The following is a 12,838-nucleotide window of genomic DNA, read 5'->3' on the forward strand; positions in this document are numbered from 1 at the left end:
ACGTGGCTACGATCTACTAAAACGAATGATTGAATTAGTCCAACGTGGCAACAATCTACTAAAACGAGGGATCGAATTAATCCAACGTGGCTACGATCTACTAAAACGAATGATTGAATTAGTCCAATGTGGCTACGATCTACTAAAACGAATGATTGAATTAGTCCAACGTGGCTACGATCTACTAAAACGAGGGATCGAATTAGTCCAACGTGGCAACAATCTACTAAAACGAGGGAATTAATTAATCCAATGTGGCTACGATCTACTAAAACGAATCATCGAATTAGTCCAACATGGCTACGATCTACTAAAACGAGGGAATGAATTAATCCAATGTGGCTACGATCTACTAAAACGAATGATTGAATTAGTCCAACGTGGCTACGATCTACTAAAACGAGGGATCGAATTAGTCCAACGTGGCAACAATCTACTAAAACGAATGATTGAATTAGTCCAATGTGGCTACGATCTACTAAAAAGAATGATTTAATTAGTCCAACATGGCTACGATCTACTAAAACGAGGGAATGAATTAATCCAATGTGGCTACGATCTACTAAAACGAATGATTGAATTAGTCCAACGTGGCTACGATCTACTAAAACGAGAGATCGAATTAGTCCAACGTGGCTACGATTTACTAAAACGAATGATTGAATTAGTCCAACGTGGCTACGATTTACTAAATGGTTAGTCCAACATGGCTACGATTTACTAAAACGAATGATTGAATTAGTCCAACGTGGCTATGATTTACTAAAACGAGGGATCGAATTAGTCCAACGTGGCTACAATCTACTAAAACAAATGATTGAATTAGTCCAACGTGACTACGATCTACTAAAACGAGGGAATGAATTAATCCAACATGGCTACGATTTACTAAACGATTAGTCCAACATGGCTACAATCTACTAAAATGAATGATCGAATTAGTCCAACGTGACTACGATCTACTAAAACGAGGGAATGAATTAATCCAACATGGCTACGATTTACAAAAAACAAAGGATCGAATTAGTCCAACGTAGCTACAATTTACTAAAACGAGGGACCGAATTAGTCCAACGTATCTACGATTTACTAAATGATTAGTCCAACGTGGCTACGATTTACCAAAACAAGGGAATGGGTTTTTATTTTGTGGTTGCAAATATATATATATATATATATATTTGTCCGCATGTCATGTGCGGGGCTCTGTATTATAGAAACTCTATCGTGGATTTTTTGCTATTGGAGCAAATGGGACTGCAAGTTAAAGACTGCTATGATGATGACTTCTGTTTCTGAGAACCCTATGTGAAAAGGGTCCTTTGCAATCAACATATTATTAGCACTTCACAAATTTGCAGCCTAAAAAAAACAAAAAAACAAAACATTTTAAATGCTTGAGCAGACACTAAAAATCATTTTTGATTTCTCAGCTCTTTGTCTGATCCAACATCTCAATTATGAGACTTCAGCCTCCTCTCCGGCTTGTCTTTTTCACCCTGGCCCGCTGTCTCGGCCAACTGCCAGGCCAAAACATTTCAATCACTGCCATTAATTAGGCCAAAGAGGAATTCGGAATGTTAATGTTAATGTCCTGCTCCAGTGTCTTTCAGTTCCTCCGGTTCACATGCTAATTTATGCAGAGATGGTGCCGATTTGCCATGACAGTCCATTCTTTTGGCCTGCCCTGGTGACCCCCGTCTACCACACCATCATCTGTGTAGATTAAATGGCATTACAACAATGCAACATTTTTATTGTATATATTTGTGGGCTATTGTTCAGTCAGCAGGTAATTATTACAAATGATATATTCCTACATTTTCATACATATTTTCACAACTTAAATATGATATATACACTACTGGTCAAAAGTTTGGATTAAGATTATTTATATTTTTCTCTTCTGCTCACCAAGGCTGCATTTATTTGATAAAAAATACTGTACAAATATTACATATTGTGATAACTGTTTTCTGTTTGAATATATTTTAAATCAAAGCTGAATTTTCAGCATCATTGCTCCAGTCTTCAGTGTCGCATGATCCTTCAAAAATCATTCTAAAATGATTTGCTGCTCAATATTTTTTTTTTACCTTACAGTAATATTTAAGTACCATGACTCATGAATATGGTAATCAAACAGACCACAACAGTATATTTACAGTTCCTCCTACTCAATATGAAGAGTATGAGTGATGTCATTCACCTTTCTTGAAATAGGCATGAGCTGGTTTCGTCTTTACACGTTCTTGACTTCTAACTGAACACTCGTTTAAGATGGCAGGAAGGCGGCCATTTTGTTTGGACCTTTTCCCTCCCTTTCATGCTTTGCTAGCAGACAACTTGTAGCACTTTTAAAGGCAGACAGCTGGGAAAGCTGCGTTCAAATTCAGAGATTTACTTCAGGCAATTAAACGGCATGCCACACCACAGGCGTGTGAAGGTTGCAAAGAAAATGGGTGGTATTTGGTCGTGTGACTCACCTCTGCTTCATGCCAGGAGTTCTGCCTGTATATAATATGCATATATTGTCATTAATATTGTGGATTATTTTGCTAATCCTTCAAAGGCAAAGCAGAAAGAGACAAAGAAGGAAATACTTACAATTTCCCCTTGCATACTAAGGTCTTTGTAAACTACAACAAATGTTCGATAAATGGAAATGCAAAGGTGGAGTCTAGTGTTTTACTTTAGGCCTACAATGTATGATTTTGACTATTTTATTTGATAGTTGATAGTTATTAATTTTATTTGTCAACAAATTAACATTACTATGTTATTACTATGTTGTTACTATAGTAATTACTATGTTATACATCTTATGTTTATTTTATATTGTACAATTTTTATACTGCAAACACTTTGGCAATAATAGTGTACAGTTTTTGTTACACTAAAAACGAAAAAAAAAAAATTTTTATGGGTGATACTTTTAGTGTCTTCCGAATCAAACGTATTATTCTAAAAAGAAAAACATGAATATTGCATAAACATTATGAAAGGCACAATTTTGATTGACTCATAATAAATAAATAATGTCTTTCCCCCTCTTTCTTTCGTCCCCGTGCAGAGCCGGTGAAGAAACTAAAGATACGCCATGTTTGTTTGCTGTCCCTGAAGCTGAGGTAGTAGATTGAATAGTTGTGGAGTATAAAACCTCCCTTTGAGATAACTATACAATCTACTGTCTTTCTTACGGAGGCAGATTAACCAGCTGTCGACTGAAGAAACTGTGTGAAACACACTGGAGTTCATGCTCCTGTACCGTGAAACTGCAGATCTGTGTGTATCTACAAGCTGAGGTAGTAGGTTGTATAGTTTGTGGGAAGGATCACATCCTATTTGGATGATAACTATACAGTCTATTGCCTTCCTTGAGAGACGCAATGAGCGAGAGTAAAGACAGATCGTTCTGAACACCAAGAGAAAGAGTTACTGGAGTGTCTTTAACCAGTCTGGATCGAATGGAAAACTTTATTTAAAGGGATAGTTCACCTAAAAATGAAAATGTTGTCATCATTTACTCACTCTCAAGTTGTTCCAAACTTTATGAGTTTCTTTCTTCTGCTGAACACAAAAGAATGTTGGTAACCAGTTTCTGGTCCCCATTGAAATTTCTTTCATACTATAGAAGTCGACTGTTTAGTTACCGACATTCTTCAAAATTTATTTTGTGTTCAGCAGAAGAAAGAAACAACTTAAGGGTGAGCAAATGATGACAGAATTTTCATTTTTGGGTGAAAGATCTCTTTAAAACTGCCACATAAAAACTAATATAAAGTATTAATTATAAAGATGAATTACTTTCTTAGTTTACTCTGCACTGTTTTGTTTTTCCATTTTATTTTGCACTAATGATATTTCACTTTATCTTTTAATATTACTTATTTTTATTCAGTTTGTTTTACATTGCACAATTTCTCATAGCTATTCTGCAAACATGTTGGCAATACAAAATAAAGTGTTTTTGTCATCTTAATAAAGCAAAGTAAAATTGAAATAATTTTTATGGGTGATACTTTTAGTGTCTCTTCTGAATAAAGCGTATTATTCTATAAAGAAAAATATGAATTCCGTATAAACAAAATATGAATTTTGTATTTCTTCAAAAGGTGTTTATTCATTGCACACCTCATGTAAGTGGTTCAAAATAAATAAATAAATATTCTATTTTAGCTTATCAGGAAAGGTGCAACACAAACATATAAAGTTTGACAGTTTTAAACATCACTCATATTTGCACTATAGTACAACCATATTATTGTGCATTAAATTACACACTCCTCTATCATCCAGATTCAGCTATAAGTCACGACACGTCACCTTTATTTATAGAGCGCTTTTTACAATACAGATTGTTTCAAAGCAGCTTTACAGTGATAACAGGAAAATATCACATCCTACAGTTAATCTCAGACTTTGACAGTGGTGTTTGGAGGAGCCCTACTGGCACAACAGTGTAACTGCAATCTGTCAATATTAATTTAGGCCAGAAAAGCTTGAAAGGCTTGAAAATGCAATATTGCAATTACACTCTAAGAAAATCAGAGTTACACTCTAAGAACCCCCCCCCCTTCGTTTGGTACGTTCCAAGGTACATGGAATTAAGTTGAATTAATGCCATTGACTCCCACCTCTGGGCTGATTTCCCCATGAACTCGTCCATCATGGCTGTCTAAGGTATTAATAGCAGGAGTGTTAATATCTGCCTTCTGCTCTCGACCAATCACCCTCCTCCAAATCTTCCTGTATTCCTGCTTAATCTTAGGGATTTTGAAGGCGTACACTACAGGGTTAACCATCGAGTTGCCATGAGAAAGAAGAATGACAAAGTATAAAGCAATGGACGGTACATGTATATTCTGGTTATAGAATGTGATGGCTGTTGTCAAGTGTAACGGCAGCCAGCAAACAATAAAAAGAGCCAAAACCAAAACCAGAGATCTGGCCAGTTTGCGTTCCTTTTGGTTATATCCACCAGTTTCAGCCGCCACACCTGCTCTCCCCCTCGACTGACTCATTTTAAAAAAGACATAGCCGTACAAAGTAATCATGACTGCCAGCGGGGGAAGAAAACAACACTCATAGATGAAGTGGACCAGGTATGAAGCAGGAATGACAGCAATGAATTGACAGTCTATGGAGGTGGAATTGTAACGTGCCAGTGTGTCATGGTTGTACCATCCAAACATCGGTAAGAAGCCCAGTACAGACGCCAGTATCCAGCACACAGCGGCGGTGATCCAGGAGCGCTTCTTAGTAACGGTAGAATTGTACCTGCCAGAGAGAGATCTTTTAAAGGTGCAGTAAGCAATTTCTAGGAAAAACACTGTTGATATTTGAAATCAACCCAAACAAACACGCCCCTCCCTTCATTGCTCCGCGACCAGATGTCCCGAAAAATTCGGGACAGTCCTGAAATCTAAGCTGTTGTCCCGAATCCCTAATCCGGCCCTAATTGTCCCGAAAATGATACTAAAGCATCATTGCATAAATCTTGAGTAGTTATTGTCTGATCAAACATTAAAAACTGTCCGTGGAGGTTGAGTCGTCCTGCCGGCTGCTCATTGGCTGCAGCATTTGTTTTTCTTTTTTTTAAGTTCTACAAAGATACCGTAGCCGCGAATTTATATGCATTGATAAGCGAGCGCAAGTTGAATCAACATCTTTGAATAAAAATATGTTTGGTTCAGGTTTGAAATTCATTATCTTTTATTATAGGCTATGTAGTCTAATATCATAGTAGGCCTTAACCCGTCCCGAATTTCAGCCAATCTCATCTGGTCACCCTAGCTCTGCCCCCAAAATGCATGAACACGCAATGCAAGAGTGGATGTCTCTTTATCATAGCTGAAGCAAAGCAAAATAATGCTTCGCAAAAATTTAAAAGATGATGATTGAACAACAAGGAAGAATAAAAAATGTACATACAGTACACAAGAGTAAATACAAACATGAGTTGGTTGTTAGTCGCCAGCAGCTCCACACAAACAATGACACTCAAACTGTCCTGTTACTACAGCTAACATTACAACAACAGCATCTCTTGGTTCTGTGAAATAGCAAAACCAATGTTACTCAACGTATGAAGCAGGAACAACACAACCTCTGCGTCTGTTTTCAGGCCTTCCTGCTTAGGTCTCTCCAGCACTTGGAAGCTTTTCTAATTTTAAGGGCTTTCGCATTGGAGGAATCTTTTCATAGTTCCTAAAACGAATGGCGGAAGTACCCAGTTTTTGGCGTGTTCGCACCACAGGAACTATGAATGATTTTAGTTCTAGGAACTCTATTAGAGTAACTAAATCAGCTCCTACTTCAGAGTCGGGTCTAAACCAGCACTATAGGAACTACCAGTGAGGTTAGTGTTCGCTGATTGGCCAAACACCAGCATCCGCCATTTAATAAAAAAAAGCTGTGTACACACACAGATTATAGCCTATATATTTACTCCACAAACTAACTCTATGAACATGGAAACAGTGATACATTGACCTCTCAACCTGCTAAAGGAGAAAATCAAATGCAACTTTGAGGGGACCAAGCGAAACATGATTATGTATTTCTGCTCAACTAGTGAGATTGAACATCAACCACATGGCAACCGGTGATACTTTATCATTTACAGGTTACTTTTTTTGTAAACCAGTTCTATCTCATAAAGTATTAGACAGGATTGTTAAACATTGTAAACTAATGAAGACGGAGAATGGGATGGCTGTGTGCAACAACAAGCGCGGATTACGTCACTTCAGAGTTCCTACTAACAGTGCGGATGCAACCTCGGGGAATCACCCTGTTGGCTAGTTCCTATTGACGCAGCCTAAACCTCTTCGATCATAACCCTTCTTTATCCATTGATATTCCTCTGAGATTTTCTTTTTTGTAATGTCTCTCAGCCATCTCTCTTTCTACAGTCTTTCTTCAAATCTCCCTCTTGCTCACTCTCTCTCCTCACCTTTCATGAGTGGACACGCCCTCTACTGCTGATTGGCTACAACAAAGCATACCTAAATTGCATTACATTAATTTAAAGATAAAACAAAAGCTGTTTGTGTTTTCAACAAGCTTTGGCGTTCATTAAAGCCATTCAAGATCATCCGTAGGCCGACTCACCTGAATGGGATACAAACCCGCAGGCAACGATCCACAGCAATGGCCAGAAGAGTGAGCACTGATGCTTGTAGCGGGACGATCAGGACACAGCTGATGAACAGACAGGCATGGAAAAGCATCTCCATGTGGACGTCCACAACCACAGCCAGAGGAATGGCCACGGCCCCGACCAGGAAATCTGCCATCGCCAGCGACACGATCAAGGAGAAAGTGGTGTGGTTCAGGGCTCCGCTCCTCCACACGGCCCAGATCACCAGCACATTGCCCAGACAGCATCCCACAGCGATGAGCACTTCAAGAGAGATGTAAATTATCCCTCCACCTAATACCATTGTGGTTAAAGAACTGGAAGCAGGAATGTGAGAGTGTTAGAAAGAGCTGCTGATTTATCTAAAGAGGAAATACAGAGGCTATATTTACTCCCTGCAAAAAACTTTCACACCTACAGATCTCTTCCGGAAAAAGACTAATTTTGTGGTTTTAAATGTTCAACCTATTCAACCCTTAACAAGATTGCATTGCATGTTGATATAGTCTTGTCTTAATCATGAAAAAAAGGTTGTTGATTTTCATCATTTTTTTTCATCATTGATTTTCACAGATTTTTAAATATGAGTCTCAGTGGGTTTTTTTGTACAATGAAAGTTAATGGAGCCTCATGTTATTTTGAACCCATTTTCTATAAATGGGTATCAATCAAAATATCTACTTTGATTCAGGTTACTATAAACCTTTGGGAACTCTATAATGACAATTAAAGGGATAGTTCACTCAAAAATGAAAATTGTGTCATCACTTACTCAACCTCGTGTTGTTCTAAACCTGTATGGGTTTCTCTATTCTGTTGAACACAAAATAAGATATTTTGAAGAATGTCGGTAACCAAACAGTTGATGGACCCCATTGACTTCCATAGTGGGGAAAAAAAAATACTATGGATGTCAATGGGGTCCATCAACTGTTTGGTTACCGACATTCTTCAAAATATCTTATTTTGTGTTCAACAGAACAGAGAAACCCATACAGGTTTAGAACAACACGAGGTTGAGTAAGTGATGACACAATTTTCATTTTTGAGTGAACTATCCCTTTAATTAGATTTAGTTGTAATCCATGCTTAAATTTATCCCATGCATGTGCTGAAGTTGAGTAGCAAATATGGCCAAGACAAAAGAGCTCTTACAAAAGCCCAGAGAAGAAGGCTATGGCTACAAGAACATCTATAGGACACTAAAAGTTCCTAGAGACACAGCTGGCTGCATTGTTTATAAGTTTAAAATGTATGGTACCATAGAAAACCCTCCAGGGAACTTTTTTTGGACCCATGGATCAGAAGTATGTTTGGCACAAAAAAGGCTTGACTTATGACCAGAAAAACACTGTCTTCACGGTCATGGACAATGATCCCAAGTACACATCCAAATCTACCAAAGCTTTGTTCAGGGATCAGTCCTGGCCTGCTCAGTCTCCAGATTAAAATGTCCTTGGAAATCTTTGGTGAGGTTTGAAGAAAGCAGTGGCAGAACAGAAACCAAAGAATATCATTGAGCTGGAAGCTTTTGCACACATGAAATGGCCAAAGACTCCAGTAGAGGGTGTCAGAAACTTGTAAGCGAGAGTAAAGGATTTTTTTTTATGCTTTGTTAACTACAAATAACATGTACAGAATTATAACCAATATTATAACATCAAAGCATAATATACTTCATTATACAATCAGTGTTAAATAAGAGAACAGAAAGAAAAAAATAAGAAATAAGGAGAGATATGGGGCATCACTACATAGACTATTATCTAAGAATGTTTAATGAGGAGCAGTCAAATTTTATTAACATTTTAATTTTTTTAACTCAGTAACATTATGTTCTCAGAATCACTCAATTGTGTAATGATAAACTTTCTATGGTTTACTGATGGGTTAGTTAAAGTGTTTTCATACAATTTTGTTCACAACACCAGAATGTCTTGCAGGTCAGAGGGGTTCGATAATTTTAAATACAAGTGTATGAAATTCAGTTTGGCCATTTATAATTATCATAGTGGTTACAGCCTTGCTGTGCCCGTCTGGATGAAAAGGTTTGAGGTCGGTTGTGTGGGCGGTTTGCATTATAAGTGGGAACTGTTTCATAGAAACCAAGAAGTCTGAGATCGAATGAAAATTGCTTAATCCTATTTTTGGTTCCCAGAAAATTGCAAAAGTCAAATTTCATTTGGAAACCTTTTTATAATAGACATAAATGACAAGCAAGAGCAGATATCCCAATGCCAACACTTTTTTCTTTCTTTTTCAAATCATTATCAAATGATAAAAAAAAATAAAAAAAAAAAAAAAATCCTGCTTTACTAGAGTAAATAGAGTAAAAAACAGTAATATTGTGAAATCACAACCTGTTTTTTATTGTAATGTAACTTCAAAATGTAATTTCTTTCTGTGATCAACGCTGAATTTTCAGCATCATTACCCCTGTCTTCAGTGTCGCATGATCCTTCAGAAATCATTCTAATATGATGATTTGCTGCTCAAGAAACATTTCTGATTATTATCAATGCTGAAAACAGTTGTGCAGCTTCATATTTTTGTGGAAACCGCGATACATTTTTAGTCAGGAATATTTAATGAATAGAAAGTTAAAAAAAACAGCATTTATTTGAAATAGAAATCTTTTGTAACATCATAAATGTCTTTACTGTCACTTTTGCCGAATAAAAGTATTAATTTCCTTCAAAAAAATAAACAACACATTGTATACTTGCAGCATACAAGCCACTTCGAAGTACTGATCAAGCAAAAAATCTTGAGCATGTGTGCATGTGTGTGTGTGTGTGTGTGTGTGTGAGTGAGTGTGTGTGTGCATATTTGGTTATGCATGGCTCTTTGAGAGAGTGAAGACAACTTCCTATTTTAACCACGACTATTTCAAGTAAGTTCCTGTAGAGATCTTGTGCCTTCAGTCTCCACCATGTCTGATGGTGAGAAGGTGATCTATACCTCTGTGGAGGTGCTCATCGCTGTGGGATGCTGTCTGGGGAAACGTGCTGGTGATCTGGGCCGTGTGGTCGTGTCGAGCCTCAGACCACGTTCTGCTTCATTGTGTCGCTTAAATATGATACATACACTAGCAGTCAAAGTTTGGATTAAGATTATTTATATTTTTCTCTTCTGCTCACCAAGGCGGCATTTATTTGATCAAAATACTGTAAAAATATTACATATTGTGATAACTGTTTTCTGTTTGAATATATTTTAAACTGTGATTTATTCATGTGATCAAAGCTGAATTTTCAGCATCATTACTCCAGTCTTCAGTGTCACATGATCCTTCAAAAATCATGATTTGCTGCTCACGATTATTATTATTTTTTCATTACCTCACAGTAATATTTAAGTACCATGACTCATGAATTATGGTAATCAAACAGACCACAACAGAATATTTACAGTTCCTCCTACTCAATATGAAGAGTATGAGTGATGTCATTCACCTTTCTTGAAATAGGCATGAGCTGGTTTCGTCTTTACACGTTCTTGACTTCTAACTGAACACTCGTTTAAGATGGCAGGAAGGCGGCCATTTTGTTTGGACCTTTTCCCTCCCTTTCATGCTTTGCTAGCAGACAACTTGTAGCACTTTTTAAAGGCAGACAGCTGGGAAAGCTGCGTTCAAATTCAGAGATTTACTTCAGGCAATTAAACGGCATGCCACACCACAGTTGTGTGAAGGTTGCAAAGAAAATGGGCGGTATTTCATCGTGCGACTCACCTCTGCTTCATGCCAGGAGTTCTGCCTGTATATAATATGCATATATTGTTATACATATTGTGGATTATTTTGCTAATCCTTCAAAGGCAAAGCAGAAAGAGACAAAGAAGGAAATACTGTCAAGAAACAGAGGGGTCCAGAGACGAAAGCAGGTAGAGTCTTTTAATGAGAAAATTAGGCAACGCCGCTCAGGCTGATAAACAGAAAAGATCCGGGCGGCTCTTGAGCAGCGTGGACTGGTCAACTGGTGAGATGAGGAGCCCTCTGCTACACTCCACGAAGGCAACTGGATACAGCACAGAAGTGGTCAAACACAGCAGCAGATAACTGAGGCTCAATAGACTATCAGGACTAGACAGGACAGGACAAGACAGGGAAAAAACTTCTGAGAAGTAACGGTAGCAGTCTTCTACGTGCATCAAGGTCAAACAATAATCCGACAACACAGACACGAAAGAGAGAGCTAGATATAGCGTGGACAAAAGAGAAAGATAGGGAACAGGTGTGATGATGAGATATGAATGAGAGCCAGCAGATGGTAATGAGAGGAAGAGTTAATGGGTGTGTGCGTTAGAGAGTAAGAAAAGAGAAGGTAGGGCGTAATATAACCAGCAGAGGGAGGCAAAGGAAAGAAAAAGAGAAAGAAAGAACCAGGATCATGACAAATACTTACAATTTCCCCTTGCATAAGGTCTTTGTAAACTACAACAAATGTTCGATAAATGGAAATGCAAAGGTGGAGTCCAGTGTTTTACTTTACAATGTATGATTTTGACTATTGATATTTTAATAAATAATTAAATTTTTGTAAAGTAAAAAGGCAATATAAATACATGTACAAAAAAAAACATTCATTTTGTATTGCACTACTGATATTTAATTTTATTTGTCAACAAATTAACATTACTATGTTATTACTATAGTAATTACTACGTTATTACTATGTTATACATCTTATTATGTTTACTTTGTATTGTGCAATTTTTATACTGCAAACATTTTGGCAATAATAATGTACAGTTTTTGTTACACTAAAAATGTAAATATTTTTTTTATGGGTGATACTTTTAGTGTCTTCCGAATCAAACGTATAATTCTGAAAAGAAAAATATGAATATTGCATAAACATTATGAAAGGCACAATTTTGTATGACTCATAATAAATAAATAATGTCTTTCCCCCTCTTTCTTTCGTCCCCGTGCAGAGCTGGTGAATAGTTGTGGAGTATAAAACCTCCCTTTGAGATAACTATACAATCTACTGTCTTTCTTACGGAGGCAGATTAACCAGCTGTCGACTGAAGAAACTGTGTGAAACGCACTGGAGTTCATGCTCCTGTACCGTGAAACTGCAGATCTGTGTGTATCTACAAGCTGAGGTAGTAGGTTGTATAGTTTGTGGGAAGGATCACATCCTATTTGGATGATAACTATACAGTCTATTGCCTTCCTTGAGAGACGCAATGAGCGAGAGTAAAGACAGATCGTTCTGAACACCAAGAGAAAGAGTTACTGGAGTGTCTTTAACCAGTCTGGATCGAATGGAAAACTTTATTTAAAGGGATAGTTCACCTAAAAATGAAAGTTTTGTCATAATTTACTCACTCATTTAATCAGTTTCTTTCTTCTGCTGAACACAAAGGAAGATATTTTGAAGAATGTTGGTAACCAGTTTCTGGTCCCCATTGACATTTTTTTCATACTATAGAAGTCGACTGTTTGGTTACCGACATTCTTCCAAATTTATTTTGTGTTCAGCAGAAGAAAGAAACAACTTAAGGGTGAGCAAATTATGACAGAATTTTCATTTTTGGGTGAAAGATCTCTTTAAAACTGCCACATAAAAACTAATATAAAGTATTAACCTCCTACGACCCCGTGTCCACATACGTGGACATCACATTTTTGGCTGTGTGCGGCATAATACTTAATTCTGTGTAACTGGAACATGTTTTTCACAA

The 12,838-nt window shown here is 37.2% G+C and overlaps 1 protein-coding gene and 1 long non-coding RNA gene across 3 annotated transcripts; one reads left to right on the forward strand and one right to left on the reverse strand.

The window, feature by feature from the left end:
- Positions 1 to 231: 231 nt before the first annotated feature.
- On the forward strand, positions 232 to 11,921 carry LOC309474200. The gene is made up of 2 exons (XR_014197235.1): positions 232 to 2,628; positions 11,569 to 11,921. It is a non-coding gene; the product is annotated as an uncharacterized lncRNA (long non-coding RNA).
- LOC309474143 (adenosine receptor A1-like) lies at positions 4,297 to 10,053 on the reverse strand. 2 transcript variants are annotated; one of them, XM_082136514.1, is made up of 3 exons: positions 9,805 to 10,053; positions 7,117 to 7,461; positions 4,297 to 5,280 (listed from the first exon to the last, which is right to left on the reverse strand). In XM_082136514.1, the coding sequence occupies exons 2-3, from the start codon at positions 7,446 to 7,448 to the stop codon at positions 4,608 to 4,610; spliced, it is 1,005 nt and encodes a 334-aa protein (XP_081992640.1). In that variant the 5' UTR covers positions 7,449 to 7,461; positions 9,805 to 10,053; the 3' UTR covers positions 4,297 to 4,607. The 2 variants fall into 2 exon arrangements, with proteins under 2 accessions (XP_081992640.1, XP_081992639.1); XM_082136513.1 differs by lacking the exon at positions 9,805 to 10,053 and having other exon boundaries at positions 7,117 to 7,885.
- Positions 11,922 to 12,838: the final 917 nt, after the last annotated feature.

The sequence above is a fragment of the Leuciscus leuciscus genome (genome assembly GCF_965113295.1).
Source record: "Leuciscus leuciscus genome assembly, chromosome: 14".
NCBI lineage: Eukaryota > Metazoa > Chordata > Actinopteri > Cypriniformes > Leuciscidae > Leuciscus > Leuciscus leuciscus.

Coding starts and splice junctions, on each gene's coding strand:
- LOC309474143 (XM_082136514.1), bottom strand. CDS start 7,448: ATGGTATTAGGTGGAGGGATAATTTACATCTCTCTTGAAGTGCTCATC. Junction 5,281..7,116: donor CGGGTTTGTATCCCATTCAG/GTGAGTCGGCCT, acceptor TCTCTCTGGCAG/GTACAATTCTACCGTTACTA.